The sequence below is a fragment of the Bidens hawaiensis genome, unplaced genomic scaffold (genome assembly GCF_021521415.1).
Source record: "Bidens hawaiensis isolate Kalapana, Puna unplaced genomic scaffold, B.hawaiensis_p1.1 tig00048429_1, whole genome shotgun sequence".
In the NCBI taxonomy this organism is placed as follows: Eukaryota; Viridiplantae; Streptophyta; class Magnoliopsida; order Asterales; family Asteraceae; genus Bidens; species Bidens hawaiensis.
Window position 1 is genome coordinate 13,281 of NW_027506084.1, and position 23,136 is coordinate 36,416.

Below are 23,136 nucleotides of genomic sequence, written 5' to 3' on the forward strand. Positions count from 1 at the left end.
ACTTACTCTCAAACTTTTCGTTTACACAGTAGTAATATTCTTTGTTTCTCTCTTCATCTTTGGATTCCTATCCAATGATCCAGGACGTAATCCTAGACGTGAAGAATAAATTGTTTTTCTTACTTTATTTTACAATTTTCTTCGTATTTTTATTTTCTTTTAGCTATTCCACACACTTAACTAGAAAAAAAATAGAAAGTCATCAACGGAAAGAGAGGGATTCGAACCCTCGGTACGAATAACTCGTACAACGGATTAGCAATCGGCCGCTTTCGTCCACTCAGCCATCTCTCCCAATTGAAAAAGATAATTACTATGTTACATTACACATCAAGTAAGGATTAAATTAAGTATTTCTTTCACATTCTTTATCGTTATTATAGAATTAGCAATTCCATTTAGATGCTCGAAAGATCAAAATAGAAAGATAAAAAAAGAAGACCTTCTTGCTTTTATTTTATTCGAAGTGCCTTTTTGGCCTGGCCCGGTCAATACCCAGCCGGGCCTTTTTTTGTTACAAAAATTTCCCTTCATTTTTTTATTTATAGGCAACATACTCTAAATAGCCAATTTAGTACCCCGTGTAACAATTTCCGTTCTGGGGTTTACATATACTTATCATTTTTGTTATAATGGAAATTGAGAAGGATTTTTGATTCAAAAGAATAAATCAAGAAAAGGATAAATCAAGTATGTATCAATTTGTATTTTCTTATGTCGTTTGGCAAACCAAATTTTAGATTCAAATCCAAGAATCATTGACGAATTCTCAGTCAATGAATATCCCGTTTGTCATAAATTTTGGTTTTTTTGAGTGAAAATATACATTTGATTTTTCAATAGAAAAGTGAGGGGAAGCTTTTTGGCATTGTGTGTTTTGAGATATTATACAATCAATCGAAGGGACAATCAAAAGGGGAAAAGGGTTTTTTTCTAATTTTGATAAGTTTAGTTAGAAAAAGGATTCAAAAGGGGATGCAAGTACAATAAACTAAAATTGAGTAATCCAACAAAAAAGGTAAAAATTTCTCCTATTGTGTATCGTTTTGGCGGCATGGCCGAGTGGTAAGGCGGGGGACTGCAAATCCTTTTTCCCCAGTTCAAATCCGGGTGCCGCCTCATCAGCAAACGAATCGGAATCTCTTATTCTGTTCTGCTGATATAACTCAACCTAATTTTACCCAGCCAGAACAGAATAAGGGGACTGTTAATACTTGGTTGATTCTAAACATCCGTTCTGGGGATTTTGTAAAAGATTGGAAATCGGAAATCTTTGAATCCAAAATGAAAAGAAAGATTTGATTTTAATGTTTGATTTTAATGGTCGAAGCAAGACTTCCCGATTCCTTTCTACTACTAATGTAATGTCTACTTATTGGGTCTTGATTGGAGATAATTTAACTACTGGTTGGGGGAAGTTCTTTCTATTTCTATACTGTGTAATCTACATATATAGGCTCGCGAGAATCTCTGAGTGTTCAGGCATTCAATCACTATTAGATTGAGATGGATATTTATAGAAAAAAACATGAAAAAAATGATTCTTTTTTTTAACCTCTCGTCAAAAGTATAATATACTATCTCCCAACTCCTTCAGAGAGACAATCGGGAAAGGGTACGGATTAGATCAAATAGGAAAAAGTTTGTAATAGATAGCAATTGATTTATTTTTACTTTGAAGGGCAAGAAAAAAAGGAATGTGCCCTCTTATTTTATTACTAGATGTTCCATTAGTAACATTCCTTTGTAGTTTTGATTTTTTATTTTACTTGTGTTTAGTCTTTCCCGATTATAAATCATATAGAAATTTTTGAAATGGATTTTTTGATTGGTTCATCAATAGTGTTCACCCAGAATCCCTTTTTGACTCTGGACCATTTATTCTACTATTATTAGTGAGCAATAATGGAATAATTCTATCATAGAGATAAGGGACATAATTCACATGGATATAGTAAGTCTCGCTTGGGCTGCTTTAATGGTAGTCTTTACATTTTCCCTTTCACTCGTAGTATGGGGAAGAAGTGGACTTTAGAAGCACTCCTAATTTAGTTGAGGAATGAAACGGTATCAATTGTTTTATAGATCGTTCTGCAACGCATTTTTGATTTGAATTGAAATCATTTTCAAATCAAATTATCTTCGTTTCCAAATTCTGTTGGATTATAGTGGATCAATGTATTCTATAACAGTAAAACAAAACAATTATTTCAGATTCATCGGAATAAATAGATGTATCAAAGAAATAGAATTGGGTCCTACGTAATTCCATATATGGATTAATAACTACATATATTGAAGATAGAAGCTAATATAGTATACCAACTTTATTAGAAACAATTTTATACACTACTATAACACTAATAGAGAGTATGATAAGTAAGAAATCAATTTCTTACTTACCATACTCTCGGATCTCATAGAATACCGCCGATTATAGCCCGTTGATTTCATTTAAGGCGCAAAACAAAAATAGAATATTTTTCATTTGATTTCTTCAACTATTGATAAGAATTCAGAAGTCAAGTTTCATTTAAAGTAATTAATCATTTTGACTGGCTGTGTTTACGTAAATTATAAGTAGAAAAGCAGTAGGAATTAAAATGAACAGTGCAGTAGCAATAAATGCAAGAATATTTACTTCCATAATCTCATCGGTTTTTTTTTCAAAATAACTCGGGATTTAATCCCACAGAGATGATAAATCTTTCACCTGTCAATTCAATGAATGCATTACCTATCGATGATCTTGAATCGGATCAATATCATGAATAACAATATCTGAGCTATTAAATTAATTCGTCGTCGAGAATTGAATAGTATAACATACGAACATCTTTTATCCATACTAAATCCAAAATGGGATTCCCGGACCAATCAAAAACCCCTTTACTTTATTTATCCTTCTTTTCTTTATTTTCTATAACCTACCTTCCTTAGGTCTTCCTTATAGAACCATCAAACGAACTCTAACCACCCGCCCCAACTACAAAAACCCAACAAACAATACAAGCGAAGTGGAAAAAGAGAGGAATTAGGTTCTAAATTTTAATGATCTAAATTTCTTTGGAAGACAAATAAGTATGAGAAAGATGAGTCGCGGGAGAAAAGATGAAATATTCTATCAACTTCACTATTTTAGTTATTTTTTAGTTTAGGGTTTGTTCTTTCTTCGACAGAATCCTGAAAAAAAGAAGGGAAACCCCTTCAGAATTCAATTATGCTCTCTGTCCCTTCTTTCACAGAAAATCGAGAGGCGAATTGATGTACTTATTGGATCCGTCGGGACTGACGGGGCTCGAACCCGCAACGTCCGCCTTGACAGGGCGGTGCTCTTGCCTATTGAACTACAATCCCAGGGAAATAAGAAGAGATCTAGCAGAAATTTTGGATTCTTTTTTATTCTCTCGTACCAGGTATTTTTTCGTATCAGGTATTTTTTAAGAACAAGAGGGTTCTACCATCTGATAGTAGATTGACAAATTGTTGGGCCGAGCTGGATTTGAACCAGCGTAGACATATTGTCAACGAATTTACAGTCCGTCCCCATTAACCACTCAGGCATCGGGGTTTCATAAAAAGAAAAACAAGGTAATGCTATTTGTTTTCAACTAATTTTCGTTTTCTTATTAATATGTAATACTTATTTTCTTTGATAATTGTTGGAAAATGATGTTGTGCGTATTGAAATTCCTTAAAGAATGAAGAATTTGAAGCTTGTTTCTTGTGAAACACTAGAAGATTTGTGGGTTTTAGACATCATTTTGATATGACTATATTTTGTTACTCGTGAGACACTAGAAAATTTGTGGATTTTAAACTCCAAAACATTATTTTTATATGACTATGTTTTCGTTACTATGTTAAGTGCTAAGTTTTTTCGGATATCATGTGGTGTAATTCCAGATTTGTGGGTGAACTTTTGAATTAGTATGTAATCGTTTATGTTTGTTTGTTGATTAGAGTCGTTTATGTATGTTTGTCCATTAATGTTCATAGTTGCCCGTTAGTGTTTATTTGTCCATTAGTGTCAATTAGTGTCGGTGTGTTAGTTTGTCCACTAGTGCCCGTTAGTGTTCGTTTGTTAACTTGTGCCGGTAGCGTCCGTTTACAATATTAACAAACAGACACGAACAAACTCAATACCTTAATGGGCGGACTCAGACACAAATTTTTTTTCGGTAGAGTGTTCTTGAACCGTTCGTTTGTCCGACAAAAGCTTAACAAACGAACACAGACAACGTCTCGTCCGATTCGATTTGGTACGTTTACAACCCTAATATTATTTACTTATTTTTGCATATTTATAAATGTTTATTAATTCATTCATTTTTCTCTAATTCGCTCTCTTTCCTTTAATCTTAAGACCAATTTAGAAGTAAAATATTTTATTGTGAAAGTGTATCCGATAACTGATATATTATTTGAAAATACATAAATCAATTATATTTCACCCTTGAAGTTATTTTAACGATTTTTTAGAAAATGAATTAAAAACTTTATGTTGGTTTTCCTTTAATGTCTTTTTTAAACGATTTTTCTGCTCATTTGATGGAATTCTGTAACATCCCGATTTGGGAATATATTTTCAACTTAGTATTATTATAAGTAATTAAAGTTTATGTAGAGTATATGCTGATTTTAAATTCCCATTTCGCCTTACTCCACTATGTAATTAAATCAAAACCTATATCTAACTACCTATTCTAATACAGTAAAATAAATATGGACACTTGTCATAGTTAATTCTCATAATTTTTTCCTTTCAAAACTAATATACCCTAATATATGTAATAAATCAATAATTATTCACTTTCCTTTTACACTATATTTATATAATATCTATATATTTTTATAAATATAAATATTAACATATTATTTTACTATATATTCAAAATATTTGGTGAATTCCAAAAATCAACAACAAATAATGTTTCTCAAATGAAAATTGTTTCGGTTTTTTTGTGGAACTTAAATTTGATTTTATGGGTCAAAAGTTGATAAATAGATTGTTTGGTACAGGTTAACTACATTTTGGTCAAAATTTGTTAGGGTCAAAAATCAAAATTTTGAGTATGTTTAAAAGTTTGAGAATGCAAAATAGATTTATCGTCAAATTTGTTATGGGTTCAAAGTATTGACTTTATAATGTCAAAAGTATGAAAGCTAAAATTTTAATCATGATTCGGGTTTCAAATTTATTTTTAAGGACATTTTTTGAAATAATCAAAAGGTTCGGGATTTGACAAAAACTGACTATTTTCCTCTCAACTATTAAAATTTAAGAAAACATTGCGAACACTTTCAACATGCCACCCCCATACCTATCAATGCTTAACTTTTATCAAATTTGAAATATTTATGTTAACATTCATTTTTCTTTCAATGGTGATCAGAACATTGTATGGGAAGCATGACATGCTAAACTATACTCAAATGAAACAAAATATTCACAAAATTGAATGGGTTAACATGTTTTTTATGCTGTCATTATGACAAAGTCGAGAAGCCCTCTGAAACTTATCAAAATATTTTTTCATGGTGTAGCTCAGAAAAACATAGTTCTTGAAGAACATCTATTGTTACAATTTAATATTCTACTTTTCTTTTATGGGTGGTAAATTGATAAATATATCAATAAAGGTAACACTCCTTTTGTATTTAGGTTGAGTTGTTAGAACTACTATCGTATGTGAAGTCTTATTTCCGAAATTAGTTCATAACCAAAATTCTTTCAATTATACATATATAACACCAAGAATGAATTTTTCAATAGAAAGAAGCATTCTCGGGTACGTTTTTGCACGGACATTTTTTTTATTAAGTTCATTTAAAAAAATCATTTTGCTTTACAATTTATGTACACATTGTATAGATACAAGCATAGATGTAATACATTTTTTTCATATACGCTATGTAATTATTTGTTTTACTTATAATTTTATAATTTGAATTATCCCGTGTGTGACACGTGCTCTAAAACTAGCTACCTCATAATACAAAAAAACTTCATTCGGTGTTCGTAAGTTTCTTGGTATCAAATTAACAAGTTTGACTTTCTTTAATGATTGGGAGTAAGATCTTATAATTTGTGGTATTATTGAACCTAGTCTCATTTTTATGAGGTTTCTGTCGATGAGACTAATTACACGTACTAATGCGTATTTGGTCGGTTCATCTGGCATTCTGTATTCGTCGATCTATCTTTGAGTATTGTGTATTTCTCCATAAGAAAATTGTTCCATGCTTCTCAAAACGATAGCATGCGGCGTCTAATTCTAAAGTTGAACAAAAGGTGTTCTCACATTGTTCATTGAATCATCATGGCTTCATAACCATTTTTTTAAGATTACCGTGTCTTCTATTGAGTTTTTCTTCCTTTTTTTTTTTAATGTTGAGGGCAACTACCTAATATTCACAACTAGGGGTGTGCAAATATCGGTTCAACCCGAAAAATACCTGATACCCGGCCCGATTTATGACCGAACCGAACCGAAAGTGCATAGTTCAGGTTGTACTCGGTTGTTATTTCATTCTATATTCGGGTTCGGTCTCGGTCTCGGTTTTGGACCGAAAGATCAGAACAATGACCGACCCGACCCGAAAAGTAAGTACCACTGCTCGTTGTTTGCTTCTTCCGCCGATGATGGGAGTCGGAGAAACCACCTAGTGTTCTTATGAGACCGAGAAAGAAGATGAAACAGAGTGTTGTTTCTATCTTGAAGACATGCAAAAGCCTTTTGTATTTTTAATTTTTGGGAGAGAAACAACTGAAAAGATAAATTGGAATAAAGCTGCTGAGTGTTGTACCAGCTAGTAGAGTAGATGTTAACTTAGCATGTGTGACTTTTCTCAAATTCATTCAATAAAACTCTTGTGTTTTGAATTAAGATAATAATTTAGTAAATTTAAACTTAAAGTTATAAATATTAATCATTCTAGAAATTCATTATTTTTAATTATTAAACACTTTTAATAAAATTATAGATTATAAAAGGGGTTGCGGCGCAGCTTGTTGCCCGTTTGCCTGCCACTTTATTGTAATCGTTTTATAGTAAATTATATAAAACTTCGATTGTGATGAAAAAAAAAAGAGAGAGTATATTTTATGGATATATTGGAAAAAAAAATCAGTTGCTTGCCATCATTTTTAATTAGAACTAGTCTTAATATTTTTTTTATTAAGAACGTAAAGTCAATTAAAAGTTTTTGAAAACCTTGACACCCAACATTAACATTTTTTTAAATGCATTAAAAAATAAACAATATAAGTTATAAATGTTGAAAGAAGGATGAGCAAAAATCAATATGGTACCGATTGGTACCGGTACCGATTTGGTACCGTCGATATCGAATCGGTACCAAGGTTTTGAGTTTTCGGGAACGGTACGCTACCGGTATTTTCCGAATTTTATCTTAAATACCGGTACCGAACCGAACATTTCGGTACCGGTACAAAAAATTTGCGATTTTCAGGATCGGGATTTTCGGTACTGGTATCGGTCAGTACCGAGCTCATCCCTATGTTAAAATAAGTTTGCATTATAAATGTTAAAATAAACTAGATTGACTTTAAGAATTGTATCACGTTCAATTATTTACAATTTTGCATAAACTCAAGCCTATTTTTTTATATAATTTTATAAGAATGTGCCACTTCTAGAAGAACCAAAAGGTTTTGTTGTGGAGCAAAACCCAACACATCTATCTCAAACCTTTTAGAGTAAAACCCCTCACATGTCCCCCTCTCTCTTTAAAATCGTCATAGTACAACTTGAAAACCCAAACGCAGATTTTTCTCTCTCTCTCGAACCGTCGGAGCTAACCCTCAACACATTTCAGATCGCATTCAGTTCATCATCTGATAAATTACACAACTACGTGGATTTACAGATAGTAGGCCAACCCATTTATCTGCTCGTCGGTCTCGGTCCTCTACCCATTACCCGACCGACCGACACCGAAAGCAACCGAAACCCGATTTCAGTACAAGGTCCGGCCTTCGGTCCTCAGTTTTTTGCATTTGTTGGATCGGGTCGGGTCGGGTAATGCAGCATGTGCAGCCCTATTCACAACCATCTTTTTAATTACAAATTTTAATTAATGTTGAGGCAATTGCCTGTCAAGCAACTTAATAACCAACACCAACGGATGACTTCAAAGTTTTCAAAGGTCAAAAGCGGACTTTAAACTTGAGGTCTTCTTTAAACAAGAAAATAATCAAATTGAGGTCTTGTTAAGAAACAATGACCTAACTCAGGTGAAGTAACATTCTAACTTACACCCAAGCTAGTTTTAATTTGCCAACGCCAGTACCATAGCTTTCCAAAACTAACGTAACACCTTTTTTTATTAACAGCCAATAAACAGATAATTACCTAGGTACTCTGTACGGGGTGACCAAACGGAAAAATGCCACCGTTAGCTGACCTAACCAGCCGGACGAAGCCCTTAAGCGCCTTGAAGTTATCTCTAGTTCTGGGGAAAACCCACCCGCCTGAAGGTCTATTGGTGGTATACCAGGATGCTCTCAGCAACTAACCGAAGATCACAAAGATCCCGGTCTTCCTTCATTGAGCATTCATGCCCTTTCCAAAGTAATGTCTCGGGGGATTGAACTTGGGTCTCTATTAAAGAACCTATGTTTCATACTACCACACTGTTTTGGTTAAAAATCGGTCTAAGGATCAATGAACCAAATTTGTAAGCGAGGATTGGTGCTAGTATGGATTAATGCGATGAAAATAACAGTTATAAACGATGAACACAGAGATTTATACGAGGAAAAGCCCTTGGTAACTAGTATCCCGCCTGCACAAAAACCTCGGGTAGTGAAAACTATCACTACCAATTATATTAAGCTTAAAAAGGATACAAATGGTGGAATAATAGCTGATCGTGAATACAAGTGTTTTCTATGAACTCTCAATGCTAAAGTGTTGTGTGTTGTGATCAGCTATCACTCGATATATATATACAATGAAATACAACGGCTAATTAACTACTTATGCTATAATCTCGGCCACGTTTGGTTTACTCTTTCAACTCGACCGTTTAGGAGCGGGGACGAGAAGGGAAGACCAGGTAAAATATTCCTTCCGCAATAATCGGAATTCTGATAAGCACGTGTTATACCTGCAAAAAATAGATTAGAATATAACTGAAATTGACCGTTAAGGATCCTTGAACCATTGAGGATCCTTAGTCCTGCTAACAGTTGCCAACGATACTTGAATTTCGAGGATCAAAGATCCTGGTCCCAACAATTGCCCCCAAACATGATAGGTGTGAAAGGGGAACAACTGTCATGTTTATCCCGAGAAGAGTGCACCGTAACCGTCGATTAAAAGTGGATGTGACCGTTGCCTGCCATCAAATAATTGCGCCTACTTAATAGGCTCAAACCCTTATATCTTCCTTCTTCATCGGATTATAAGCATAGTTCCGGCATAACCACCAGGTATCCTCCTTTCTTTTTTCTATTATCTCCTATATCTTTCTCATCATTCTATCACAATGCCTAGAAGAGACCAGAAAGCTTCCTTTCGTTCGAGTCCTAAGGATATTACTCCTGTGCTCCAGACGCAACATCTTCTTAAAGATCCAGCTTCCGAGATCTGCAAATTCATCAACGAAGAGATCCAGAGAATCTCCAAACGCTTCCCCAAAGGAACGGTGTTCAGTGCGTACGAATCCCGATTAAGGAGCGATTGTGTTTCTTCGGACTGGGTTTGTTTTCCGGCACTCCCATTCCTTCTCGGCCTCTCGTATCCGTTTACCGACCTTACAACTTCCTTCTTTTCCTTCACCGGTCTTAGCTATATTCAAGCTATGCCGATGATGTGGAGGACTTTGCATACCTTTGAGAGACTGATTGCAGAGCAGGATCTCGACTTCAATCTTCCAGCCCATTCTTACTTGTACAGCATCGTAACTCATGGTTCTAGCATATTTCTCTTCAAGAGTAAACCCTTCCAGCCTTTGCCGATCAACAAGACTACTCATAACGACCAAAGCTGGAAGAACCAGTTCTTTTTCGTTTTAAGAGACGATATCCCCGAAGGGAATTCCTTACCATCTCGCTGGATCATGAAGGGTAGGATAGTGGATCCAGAGGATAGGTGATGCTTGTTCTATTAATTGGCTAACCGTGGGTTTGTTGTTTTTTGTGTAGTATCCAATTTTTCTGATCTTGTCGCTGACCCTGTAGGTATTGAAAAGGTAAAGGTGTTCCTGTCTCTGGATCCTTTTGATAGGACCTTCAAAGCTATCGTTGAAGAAGCTGAGGATTCAGATGAGAAGACCGCCAGCTCCTCGGAAACAATGTCAAGTAAGTTAGAATCCATCCTTTAATTCTAAGTTTACTAAATAAGAAAAGATAACAGATAATAACTTATCTTTTTTCGGGCAGGTGCACAGAAGTCCTCATCCAAGTCGTCCAAAAACTTGTTTGGTCCGTTCCAGTTGGAGGATGTTGATAGCCTCATCTCTTCTCACTCCTCTGAGAAGAAGCCCATGAAGAGCTCTATCCTCGCGCCGCCAAAGACCATGACCACCCGATCCAAGGCCAGCATGAAAAGGAAAAGTGATCCTGACATGGAGATCCACAGTGCCTAGGATGTGTTCGATCAGCTTTCGGAGGTAAGGATCCTTTATCCATAGGTACATGTAGTTTGACTACTTTATTAATTCTCCTTCTTTCTTTAGGCCATGGCCAGCTTCAAGAGCCTATATGATGAAAATGTGGCCAACACGGAAAGAGAACTGGCCAAATACCGCGCTGGCATCAACCTAAAAGATAAGCTCAACGCAACACTTCAAGCCAAGAAAGAGGCGTTGGAGAACAAGCTGGCCCTCGCGGATATCCGGGCTCAAAAGCAGGTGGTTGAGGTCACGGAGCAAGCCAAGGTATGGGCCGGTAAGGCAGTGCTCACAGCCAGAATCAAGATGGATGCCGAAGCTGAAGATCCCAACTTCGACAGGTCCACATGGAATGTGGCTATGTGGGAGAAGGCCTTGGTTGGCTTCGGTGAAGAGAGCGAGGATGCAGGGGCTGAAAGGAAGATCGAGGATGCTGGGACGAGCGGGATCAAGGATGATGCATTAGAGGTCAAGGAGGCGGGTGATGGTGAAGGTGATGTGGCGAAGGAGTAGCTGGTGCAATGGGCGATGATGGATATGAAGACAAGGCCAGAGCCCATTTTTTATGATGTTTTAATGGTTTTTGTTTACCGTTTGTATGGACAATGGTAGTGGCAATCCTTAGGATCTGTGATCCATAAGACAATTTTCAAAGGTGGTTAGGGTGGAGGGATCCTTAACTTTATGGGGATGAAGCCTTAACCGTCTTTGTCTTTTAAATTTCTGCATGAACTTTGACGTAGTTTGATTCGGGTGGATGGTCCACGTTTTGCTGGTGAAGTCCGGATCGCCTTTTTATCTTGCATATTATGATATAACTCTTTTGATTTCTGCTTTATAACCTGTGTCACTAAGATAGAGGATTCTCAATCCTTAGAACTTTTTTCTTTAAGATATTTTCCTGTCAAAACAAATCATCAAAAGAGGATATAATAGTTAGAAAATCTAGATTAAATTCCAACTAGGACAAGCCCAACAAATCGTGGGGACAAGCCCAATAAAACGTGGGGACAAGCCCAATAAATCGTGGGTATAAATCGTGGGGACAACCCAATAAAACGTGGGGACAAGCCCAATAAATATGAGCGACGAGCCGATCCTTGGCGTTGGCCCAATTGTACGCGGTGACGAGCCTAACCCGGCGTCGACCTTAACTTGTGTATATAGTATGTCTACCATTTAATTTGTAGGATCCAAGATATAATTTTTAGCCAAGAAATTGTCAGCCATGTATAGTGCACTGGTCCCACAGCCTCCAATTATACCCGGATAATTGTGCGCTCCAGGCGAGGGTGTAAAAACCCTAATTCGGGAGATAAGGTGAAGACCTTATAAACATAGCGACAAGGCTGATTAAACTTAGGAGAGAGTTGGCCAACCCGTTTTTTCCACTTGAGGGCCCTATTGCTCGGCATTTCTGCAACTTGACACATTTGACAAAACAAAAGTATAATGTGAAAATATAAACATAAAGTAAAATTTTACCAAGTATCGGACTGAAGCAATTGATTAGAATCCAGGATCCTGATAAACAAAAATACTTTTTTAGATGGATTGCATTCCAAGCCCTTGGGAGCATGTCACCTTCCATATTCATCAAACGATATGCCCCCTTTCCTGCTTCGGCTTCAATTAGATAAGGACCCTCCCATTTGGGTGCCAGCTTCCCGTCGGCGGGATTAGTTGTGTTTTGGAACGCCTTTCGAATGACTAAGTCTCCAACTTCAAATCTTCTAATTCTGATATTCTTGTTGTATGCACCAGCCATCTTTTGTTGGTAGGTTGCCATCCTGAATCTTGCTTGATCTCTGAGTTCTTCCACAGTATCTAGATCTTGGACAAAATTGTTATCATTTGTCTGAGGATCACGGATGCTTGTTCTGGCTGTTGGGTACACCATTTCAGTGGGGATCACTGCCTCAGCTCCAAAGACTAACGAGAACGACGTCTGTCCCGTGGCATTCTTTGGAGTTGTCCTATCTGCCCAAAGCACATAGGGTAGTTCCTCAGCCCATTTGCCTTTCTTTGCTCCAAGCTTTTTTTCAGGTTGTTGATGATGACTTTGTTGCTTGATTCTGCTTGGCCGTTTGCTTGTGGATGGACTGGTGTTGAAGTGATCATTTTGATTCCCTAGTTGTCACAAAAGTTAGTAGTTCTTTTCCCAATAAATTGGGAACCATTATCACAAATAATTTTAGAAGGAATTCCAAATCTAGTTATAATGTTACGTTTGATAAAGGATATAACTTCCTTTTCCCTAACTTGAGGGAAAGCCTCAGCTTCAATCCATTTAGAGAAATAGTCTGTCATTGCTAACATGAAGACTTTTCATCCTGGAGCTGTGGGGAGTTTACCCACTATGTCCATTCCCCATTTCATGAATGGCCACGAAGAGACAATAGGATATAAGGGTTCTGCCGGTTGATGGAGAATGTTTCCGTGCCTCTGACAAGCATCACACTTCCTGGAATATTCCATAGCATCCTTCTTCATTGTAGGCCAGAAGTATCCGGTTCTTAGAATCCTTGAGAATAATGCTCTGCCCCCTGTATGGTTGCCACAATCTCGTTCATGGAAATCCTTCAGTACTTCTTGGATCTCGGATCCTTCGATGCACCTTAAATATGGACCTGCAAGGGATTTCTTATATAGCATGTTATGTACAATAGTATATTGTGATACCTTGGCCCTAAAAGCTTTGGGGTTCTCTTCTTTTGGGATTTCTCCATCTTGATTATACTTCATTATCGGAAGGATCCAGGATGAATGATCGAGTGAACGATCCTTAGGATCCGTGTCCTGACTCCCATCTATTTCCATTGCTAGGCATTCCTCAATTTCAGGGGATAGGGCATGGATGATAGGGATTTTTTTATTCTCCGGGAGCTTTAAAGCTGAAGCTAGGTTTGCTAAGGCATCGGCCCCAGCATTTTCTTCTTTTGGTACCTGCGTAATTGTAAAATAATCAAAGGATCCTGCAAGATCCTTTACTAAATCTAGATATTTACTTAGTTTCTCACCTTTGACTGTGTATGAGCCATTAAAGTGATTAGCAATTAATAATGAATCTACAAAAATTTGAAGATACCTGATTTTCATACCTTTGGCTAGTTGTATATAGCTGCGATAAGTGCCACATATTCTGCCTCATTGTTAGTGGCTTGGAATTCACAATCTATCGAATGGGGTAGTATGTCCCCCTGTGGCGATTTCAGTAGTACTCCTGATGGTCGGTCTATTTGTATATATTTTAGTTTGCTAATTTAGTCGTTTTAATCGTTTAGTTTAGGAACTATGGTACTTCATACATGTTTATTGTGTTTCAGATCACAGGTACTTAACGCGCTTAATTTGGACCTGTACGAGCATAGAATGAAGACCCGGGATGTCCAGCACGCAAACCGAGACGTTAAAATGGGCTTGCTGACTGAAGAGACCCATCGCGTAGCGCGATGGGTGTTGAAGGTGGGGCATCGCGCTACGCGATGCCCTAGAATTATTGATCAGGCGTTGACTTCTGGACCATCGCGTAGCGCGATGGACCTGGGGAGGAGACCATCGCGCTACGCGATGGTCCCCAGAATCGTTAAAGTTAGGGTTTTGTTTTACATTACATCTTGACGACCCTAGACGTTATTCTTCACCTTCCAGGCGATTTTCAGAGCAGCAAGGAGAGCCACCATCACTTCCAATCATCTTCGAGCATCATACACGTCATACCAGATCATAACCGAAGCCCGAGAGATGCCGATGCGCGACTAGTTCTTTCGAGTCATACCCGGGATGTAGAGTATTGTATCTTTCAGTTTTTCTCATGTATTAAGAACGAATTGATTGTAACTATTGTTGATGTTAATCTATGAGTATTGATGTCTAGTATGATTGTGCACAATGTCAGTTTAGGTTTATTTCGATCGGAACGATTAGTGTGCCAGTTGCTATGATAATTGCTTGTAGGATTGTTTTGACCTGTTAATTGCAAGAAAGCATACGTTTGCCCTTAGTTGAGTCACACTGGCAGGGACCATTTGATAATCAGTGTCGTGTGTTAGTGAGTGTGGATGCATAAGGTTTAACCGTTAGTCAGTCTGTAGTTGACACAGGATAGTTTATCTGTTATGTGCATGAGTTTGCTGTTAGGTTACGTACTTGGATTCCCGGGTATGATTTGTCTTTGCTAATTGATTGAATACGTGATTACTTGTTTGCTTATTATAAAATATAAACTTTTTGCTAGTGTGATCAGCGCTTTAATTGAAACACTTCATAATGTTAGGAATCGTTTACACTTTACACTGACCACATACTCCTCGTGGTTCGACACCCTACTTACCCTGACTAGTTTAAGGTGATTAGGACACTGATTTATACAGTTTTTGACTAGATAGCGACAGTCTAGCATCAAAAAGGCGCCACTCACAATCCTGTTCCTTTGACATTTGAGGCTCCATCAGTGAAGAGTGTCCAAGAATCCTTGGTTTCTTTAAGTTGTTGAACTTCAAGATTGGCTTGTTCTTCTAAATCACTACTGAAATCAGCCACAAAGTCCGCTAGTGCCTGTGACTTAATTGAATTTCTAGGCTCATATTTAATATCATATGCACTCAATTTTATAGCCCATTTGGCCATTCTACCTGACATTTCCGGTTTCTAAGGACATCTTTTATGGGATAATTAATTTTTACAACGATAGTATGAGTTTCGAAATAATGTCTTAACTTAGTTGAATCCATAATTAGAGCAAGAATAAGTTTTTCTAGGTGAGAGTACCTGGATTCGGCATCGAGGAGACTTTTACTTACATAGTAAATTGGATGTTGATTACCTTCGTGATCTTTTACCAAGACCGCACTCAAGGCAGTGAGGGAGACGGCTAGATAGAGGATCAATGATTCTCAATCTATAGGTTTCATCAAAGCGGGGGCTGAGGATAAATAATCCTTCAGAGCGGTGAGAGCAGCTTCATGTTTCTCCGTCCACTCGAGTTTTTTGTTTTTCCTCAGGATGTCATAAAAATCTTTACATCTTTCCGAGGATTTTGATATGAACTTGTTAAGTGCCGCCACCCTTCCTGTCAATCTTTGTACCTCTTTGATGTTTGTTGGAGACTTGAGGTTCAAGATGGCTTGGATTTGCTCTGGACTTGCTTCTATCCCCATTTTGGTTACCAAATACCCCAGGAACTTTCCGGTTTTGACACCAAATACACATTTAGCAGGATTTAACTTCATGTTGTATTTGTCAAGGATGTCAAATGCTACTTCTAGATCCTTAAGGTGATCCTCTGCCTTCTTTGATTTTACCACCATGTCATCGATGTAGACTTCCATGGTATCTCCCAACTGTTCCTTGAACATCATGTTGACTAGTCTTTGATATGTAGCACCTGCATTTCTAAGACCAAACGGCATATCAATATAACAATATATGCCCGTAGGGGTTATAAACGCTGTATCCTCTTGATCAGATGGTTCCATCTAGATTTGTTGAAATCCTAAGGAAGCATCCATAAAGGTCAACATTTCGTGCCCTGCGGTAGCATCCACCATGGAGTCAATGCGGGGAAGAGGGAAAGGATCCTTGGGACAAGCCTTATTTAAGTCAGTAAAATCGATACATACCCTCCACTTTTCATTTTTCTTTTGAACTACAACCACATTGGCTAACCATTTTGGATAGTTCACTTCCCTAATCATACCTGCCTTTAGTAGTTTCTGTACCTCTTCTTGGATGATCGCGTTTCTTTCAGGAGCGAATTTCCTTCTCTTTTGGTGAATAGGCCTGAAAGAAGGATCAATTCCAAGTTTATGGATTATTACATCTTTAGAAATACCTGTCATATCTTCGTGCTTCCATGCAAAGGTTGACTTTCTTCGTTGTAAGAAGAATATTATATCCTTCTCAATGGACTCTTGTATTTCAACACCTATTTGGACTTTGCCGTCAGGATTCTCAGGGTGCAAGACCACTTCCTTAGAGTCTTGTTCCCTAGTCTCCATGACATTTCTCCGTGTTTTCTGTAATTGCTACGCTTCCCTCAACTTTTTTGTAGACTTCATTGAGGAAGTGTAGCAATCCTTAGCGTCTTGCTGATCACTTTCAATCTTTGCTATCCCCCATGGGGTAGGCAGCTTCACGTATTGATGGTAAGTGGAGGGGACCGCCTTCATCTCGTGTATTCATGGCCTGCCAAGAATAACATTGCAACAAGACAAGGAATCGATAACACAAAATTTTTGAATCAAATTTACTCCCTCTATATATATAGGTAGTTTGATGTCCCCAATATATTCTTCGTTTCCCCACTGAACCCTACAAGAACTGAGGACCGTGCGAAAATTTCCGACTCCAGGATATTCATCCTTCGAAGTACTTCTAGTTGGATAATGTTAACTGAACATCCTCCATCAATGAGTATCCTGCGTACATAATGGTTATAAATAAATAAAGTAATGACTAAACCGTCATGATGAGGATCCTGAACATTGACTCAATCATCCTCATCAAAAGAGATAATTCTTCGCTCGGCTGTTGAGAAGTCTTGATTGGCCTTTCACCATTCTCCAGTTTGCATTCTTTGGCGTACTTCTTTGCAGCCGAGTAAGATGTTCCACAAATGTCGGATCCTCCAAAGATCATGTTGATAACTTGAGCATCAAGGGGAGGTGGAGTAGCTCTTTCCGGAGCTGGTTCAGGATCCTAGTTCCTGGGCTTTTTTCTTCTGAACAGCTCCTTAAGGTGACCCTTGTTGAGGAGGTAGCTTATCTCCTTTCTCAAGGCTATGCAATCTTCTGTCATATGGCCGAAGTCTTCGTGAAAGGCACACCATCTCGATTTGTCTTTGGGGAGCGGTGCCTTCTCATTTTTTCTTGGCCATCTTGCTTTGTCGCCCAGGTTCCTAACAGCAAGCATCACTCCTCCCATATCTACGGAGAAGCAATAATCAGATATTCTTGGACAATCTTCATCGTCCTCCTCCTCTTCTACAACATTGATCTTCTGGCCATTTGGTTTATTGTATGGCTTAAAGTTGCTGTTCCTGAAGTAGAATCCTTGTTTCTTGTCTTGAGATTCATTTTTCACTGAAGTGCTCAGTTGATCTTGTATTCTTTGATCCTCCTCCAACCTGATGAATCTTAAAGCTCTGTTTCGGACTTCATCTAAGTTCCTGCAAGGGGTCATCACAAGATCTTGATAAAATGGAGAGTCCTTTTGTAACCCCATTTTGAATGCCTCAACAGCTGTCGGGACATCCAAATTTGGAATTTCCAAGGCCTCTCTTCCAAACCTTGTAAGGAACTGCCTAAGGGGTTCCCCACGAGGTTGGACAACTCTATATAAATCACTAGTTAATTTTTTGAAAGATCTACTGCACGAAAATTGACTATTAAATAGATTGATCAAATGAGAAAATGAGGTAATAGAATAAGGAGGAAGACTTAGCAGCCATTTAAGGGCGGATCCAGTGAGGGTTGAGTCAAAGCCCTAACACAAGCAAGCCTCCTTCAATCTTTCTGGAATCGGGTTGATTTCCATTCTCTCACAATATAAGGCCACATGTTCCTCAGGATCCGTGGATCCATCGTATAGTTTCATACTAAGCAGTAAAGCGCTTTGGTATCTCGGCATTGCAAATCGGTGGAGCAAACCTGGATATGTTGTGGCTTCCTGCAGGTACTTCGGGAATAGGTTTGATGACTCTAGGCACACTCGATATCATATCCTTGAGCTTTTGTAGCTCACGGGCTATGGTTTGGTTGATCCTAGTATCCTGCAAACTAGCATGGTTAGTGCCAAAAGACGGATTATCATAAATGTTACCTTTTACGTGATCAAAAGATCTAGCTCCATAGCTGCGTCCGGGATATATTGTTTCGGCATCAGCGGTTGGTACAGCAGGAGCAGTAGTTTGCATGGGTATGAAATCGCCTTCATGGATCTCCAATGGCCTGGACCTGGGTTCCTTCAGAGGTTCATCTCCATAAGGATGGTAGGATTCTAGACACCGATAGATGATGGATTCTGTTTGGAAACCCAAGGATCCTGATTGAAAGACTGAGGATCCTTGAAGTTGTTGGTTGGAGGATCCTTGACGGAATCCTAAGGGTTCAGGTTGGAATGCTGAGGATCCTTGCAAATGGTGATTGAAGGATCTTAAAGGTTGACCCAATGATTCTTGTTGAAGGATAGAGGATCCTTGCGAATATTGGTCAGAGAATTTTTTCTGGGGGAGGTCCGAGGATCCTTGCTGAGGATAAGTGGATGCTGGGCACCTTTGGTCCGGGAAATCCGAAGTGCTGAAATCAAGCATCCTCGGCATAATGGGGCTTGTGTTTTCAGCGGCCTTCTTGGTCCTCCTGATTTCCTCGATCTCGTAGAGGATCCTCTGATTAGTCTTGTTCTGCTGCTCCATATAGCTCTTCATCTGTGAACACAAAACAAAGACATCATTGTTAGCAGTTACCGTTTGGGAGACACTAGTGGATTTCGATCCGGAGAAAATAGCAGTCTCTTTCTTCTGAGCAACAGTTATTGGCTTTTGTGGCTTTGTAGGGCCAGGCAGCGGTGGCAAGGTCACTTGAGCCGGGACACTCGAAACAGCAGTTGTGGGAATAGCTTTTCCTTGGGAGGCCATTGAGTGAGTGATAATAAAGGATTGAATAGAGGTATGGATTTTTTGTGATTAAAGCACCAACAGCCCCACGGTGGGCGCCAAATTGTTTTGGTTAAAAATCGGTCTAAGGATCAATGAACCAAATTCGTAAGCGAGGATTGGTGCTAGTATGGATTAATGCGATGAAAATAACAGTTATAAACGATGAACATAGAGATTTATACGAGAAAAAGCCCTTGGTAACTAGTATCCTGCCTGCACAAAAACCTCGGGTAGTGAAAACTATCACTACCAATTATATTAAGCTTAAAAAGGATACAAATGGTGGAATAATAACTGATCATGAATACAAGTGTTTGCTATGAACTCTCAATGCTAAAGTGTTGTGTGTTGTGATCAGCTATCACTCGATATATATATACAATGAAATACAACGGCTAATTAACTACTTATGCTATAATCTCGGCCACGTTTGGTTTACTCTTTCAACTCGACCGTTTAGGAGTGTGGACGTGAATGGAAGACCAGGTAAAATATTCCTTCCGCAATAATCGGAATTCTGATAAGCACGTGTTATACCTGCAAAAAATAGATTAGAATATAACTGAAATTGACCGTTAAGGATCCTTGAACCATTGAGGATCCTTAGTCCTGCTAACAGTTGCCAACGATACTTGAATTTCGAGGATCAAAGATCCTGGTCCCAACACACACCATACCAGAAAGGACACTAATACCAATCTCAAATATATATTTTTAGTTATTTAATATAATTTAATATATGAGAACTACAAGATAGTGCCCCAAACTCCTAATAAATGTATCCCAATCCCAAATACCAAATCAGTGTCACTAGAATTAGCATGATTTTACCTTGGTCACCACTGACTGCTTAGAATGATTCTGACCTATGCAAATAGTCTAATATGACAATATTACACATAATATTCTTCCTAGAAGTAACTATCAAGATTATGTCCTACAATCATGTGCCGGGTTTAGACATGAGAACAATCAAGATAATAAAGTGCGTGCTAATAGAGGTTCAATTTGATTCACTGAAAATGATAAAACCTGTTTGTAAATTAGACTTTATATGAATCATATAAACTCATAGACTCATAAAGAATCAAAAAGTTTTCAAATATTTGACTGATTTGTTATATCCGTGTAATTTTCCTTTATTTCACATGCTTTAACTATTCGTTGTCACTACAAGTATTGCTGGGTGACAAAATACTCATGTTAAACTTGGTAACAGGCCGTTTTTATGTTTGTAAACAAAATAATTACTTTTATATTATAAAACACCTCAAATTTATTATTCGTTTAAGATTTTAAAGAGTGTTGTGCTTCATGTAAGTATATATTTACCAATTACCATCATATAAGTATTTAACCTCAATGTCTCATCTAGTTTTTCCAATCATAAGAAATATGATGTAACAACACACCTTCAATCACAATAAAACATAATTATCACAAAGTTTAAAACAAAATTGTAAGACAAAAGTCTCAAACCAAACCACTTATACAAATCAGTTTTGCCTTTTTAAGGCTTAAACCCAATCAAACCCAACCGCTGACCTCGTTTCATACCTTGAACCTTGTCCACTTACACCTTCACACGTGTAATAACCCACACGTGTCTTTGGCTCCCACCCCTCCAAAAGAAGCTTCCAAAAAACCCAAACACACACACACACACACACACACACACACACACTTACGAACCCTAACCACTTCGATCAATCACCCACTTCCATATTTCAACTCCAAAGTCAACTTCCTTATTTCATTAATCAATCAGGTAATCTTTCTTTACTTCTGTTCGATTCACTCGCCTAATTATTATTACTACCTCTTGGTTTCATTCTATCTTTTCTGATTTCAATTCGATTGTGTATGATCTTGTTTACTGAGCTGTTTTAGTCCAAGATTCGTGAAACCCACTTCGTATTCGATTCAATTAAGTATTTAAAACTTTTGTCTGATTCATTTATTGTGTGAATTGTTTGTTTAGTTTGCAAAGTTGACTTTTGCTTGCTGAAGTCAAAGTCCGTTGATGATTGTGAGATATTGAGTAAACAGAATGCCAGCGGTTCGGCATTGCACTCGGGTTGATACTTTCGAGCTTAAATTTCAGATGGAACGGAGACTCGGGTCACAGAAATCTCAGAATTACTTCAATTTGCTGACTAGGTTATTGAGTCTTAAGATTGGGAAATCGGAATTTGATAAAGTTTGTGTTTGTTTAATCGGTCGAGAGAATATTCGGCTGCACAATGAACTTGTTAGAGCGATTTTAACTAATGCGACCGTCTGCAATACGCCGCCTCCGAAGCAAGTCAAACATGACAGTTTGTTGACTTTCAAAGACGCGAACGGTGGTGGTCTGCAGTCGATATGCAGAGACGCGTTCCCTCAGTCGCCTAAAAAAGGAAGAACGCCAATTATTCGTGAAAGGAAGTTTAAAGACAGGCCGGTTCCTGGTTTGAATGAGAAGAGTCGTGAAAGAGTTCCGATTACAGCACCATTTGGGATTGATATACACTCGAACAAGAAACGAAAAGGGTCGTGTGATTATGCGGATTCTTCTTATTATAGCGGCCAACTTCAAAGTACAAGTGTGTTGGAGAATAGATTGAAGCAGAAGAGTAAAATGGAGGGGTTGGATGTTACAACAGATTGTGTTAACTTATTGAATAACGGGCTGAATTGTTATTTGAAGCGGGTTATAAAACCGACTCTGGAGTTAGCTAGATCAAGGTGTATACGAGAGCCTGGAAAGAAGTTAACAGCATCTTTATTGGATTTCCGGATGGCAACAATGGTGGACCCCAAGATTCTTGGAGAAGATTGGCCCGTTCAGCTCGAGAAGATTAGTTTGTCTGCTTTTGAACAGTCAGCTGGTTTGGAGAATAAATGATATGTTTTTGCCTTTTGAAAACCACAAAAAATTTTGGTTATAGAAGATTTAGGTTGTATACACATCTGAATGCTGATTCTTCGGGACAGGACGGCTGTCCATTGAAGTATAACGTTATGAATACTTTTGTAAGATCCTAGTCCGCTTCATATATTCTATTGGTTTTCTTTAGCTCTTACTATAATACTATCTGTTGATATTATCACTCTTGTTTTTTTTTTAGTTGTGGAAGTTATTTATATTATAGTCAACATCCTTTGTGTCACTGTTTGATTTTGTTATTAATAATCATATGCTACTTAAACTCTTTCCCCTTAAATATGGTAAAACAATCCCGAATGTTAATTCTAAATGTAACCGCTATCTTTCTCCTCGTCTAAGTGGAAAAACATACAATGGCTTGGCTTATCCTAGGGGACTTTAAAGCCCGTGAGCATCTTAAACTTTTGCACAAATTTACAAATATTGCAGCTTTTCAAGACTTCCAAGTCATGAAAAAGCTTTGTTCTTGCAGAAGAGATTGAAGGAATGCATAGTCACAACTAGGGGCGTGAGTTTTGACGAAACACGAACCTAACATGATCGCAGGTTTGGGTTTAGCCTAACCAGGGTCGGGTCGAACCCGCTTATTTAAACGGATCCTGTTTGCGGGCTGACCTGTATTTTTATATTTTTTTTGTTATAGTTAATTAGTAACTCAAAACCATTTGGGTCTAATTTATGTCAAAGTTTAAACTTTTAAAATACAAGTTGGCATAGTTTAAACATAATTTTTTAGAAAAAAACTATTATATAAATGCATAGTTCCTAAAGTATAAATATGAAACGGGTCAAACGGGCCGTGCCCGTGTCAACATGCGATACCAGTGTCATGTTCAGGTTCATGTGTCGAACATGATTTTTGGGTTGGTGCCGTGTTTCGGGTTTGACCCGCGAACATGACCCGTTTAGC

General features: G+C 37.8%; 1 protein-coding gene and 2 non-coding genes across 3 annotated transcripts; 2 read left to right on the forward strand and 1 right to left on the reverse strand.

The window, feature by feature from the left end:
• Positions 1-206: 206 nt before the first annotated feature.
• TRNAS-GCU (transfer RNA serine (anticodon GCU)) lies at positions 207-294 on the reverse strand. Its single transcript has one exon. It is a non-coding gene; the product is annotated as a tRNA-Ser (tRNA).
• A 754-nt stretch (positions 295-1,048) lies between these two features.
• On the forward strand, positions 1,049-1,119 carry TRNAC-GCA (transfer RNA cysteine (anticodon GCA)). Its single transcript has one exon. It is a non-coding gene; the product is annotated as a tRNA-Cys (tRNA).
• Positions 1,120-21,347: 20,228 nt separating this feature from the next.
• Positions 21,348-22,184, forward strand: LOC143616653 (uncharacterized). Its single transcript, XM_077089423.1, has one exon. It carries the CDS (start codon positions 21,348-21,350, stop codon positions 22,182-22,184), a length of 837 nt encoding a protein of 278 aa, XP_076945538.1.
• The last annotated feature ends 952 nt before the right edge of the window (positions 22,185-23,136 follow it).

Excerpts from the sequence above, each read along its gene's own strand:
- LOC143616653 (XM_077089423.1), top strand. The coding sequence starts at position 21,348 with ATGCCAGCGGTTCGGCATTGCACTCGGGTTGATACTTTCGAGCTTAAA.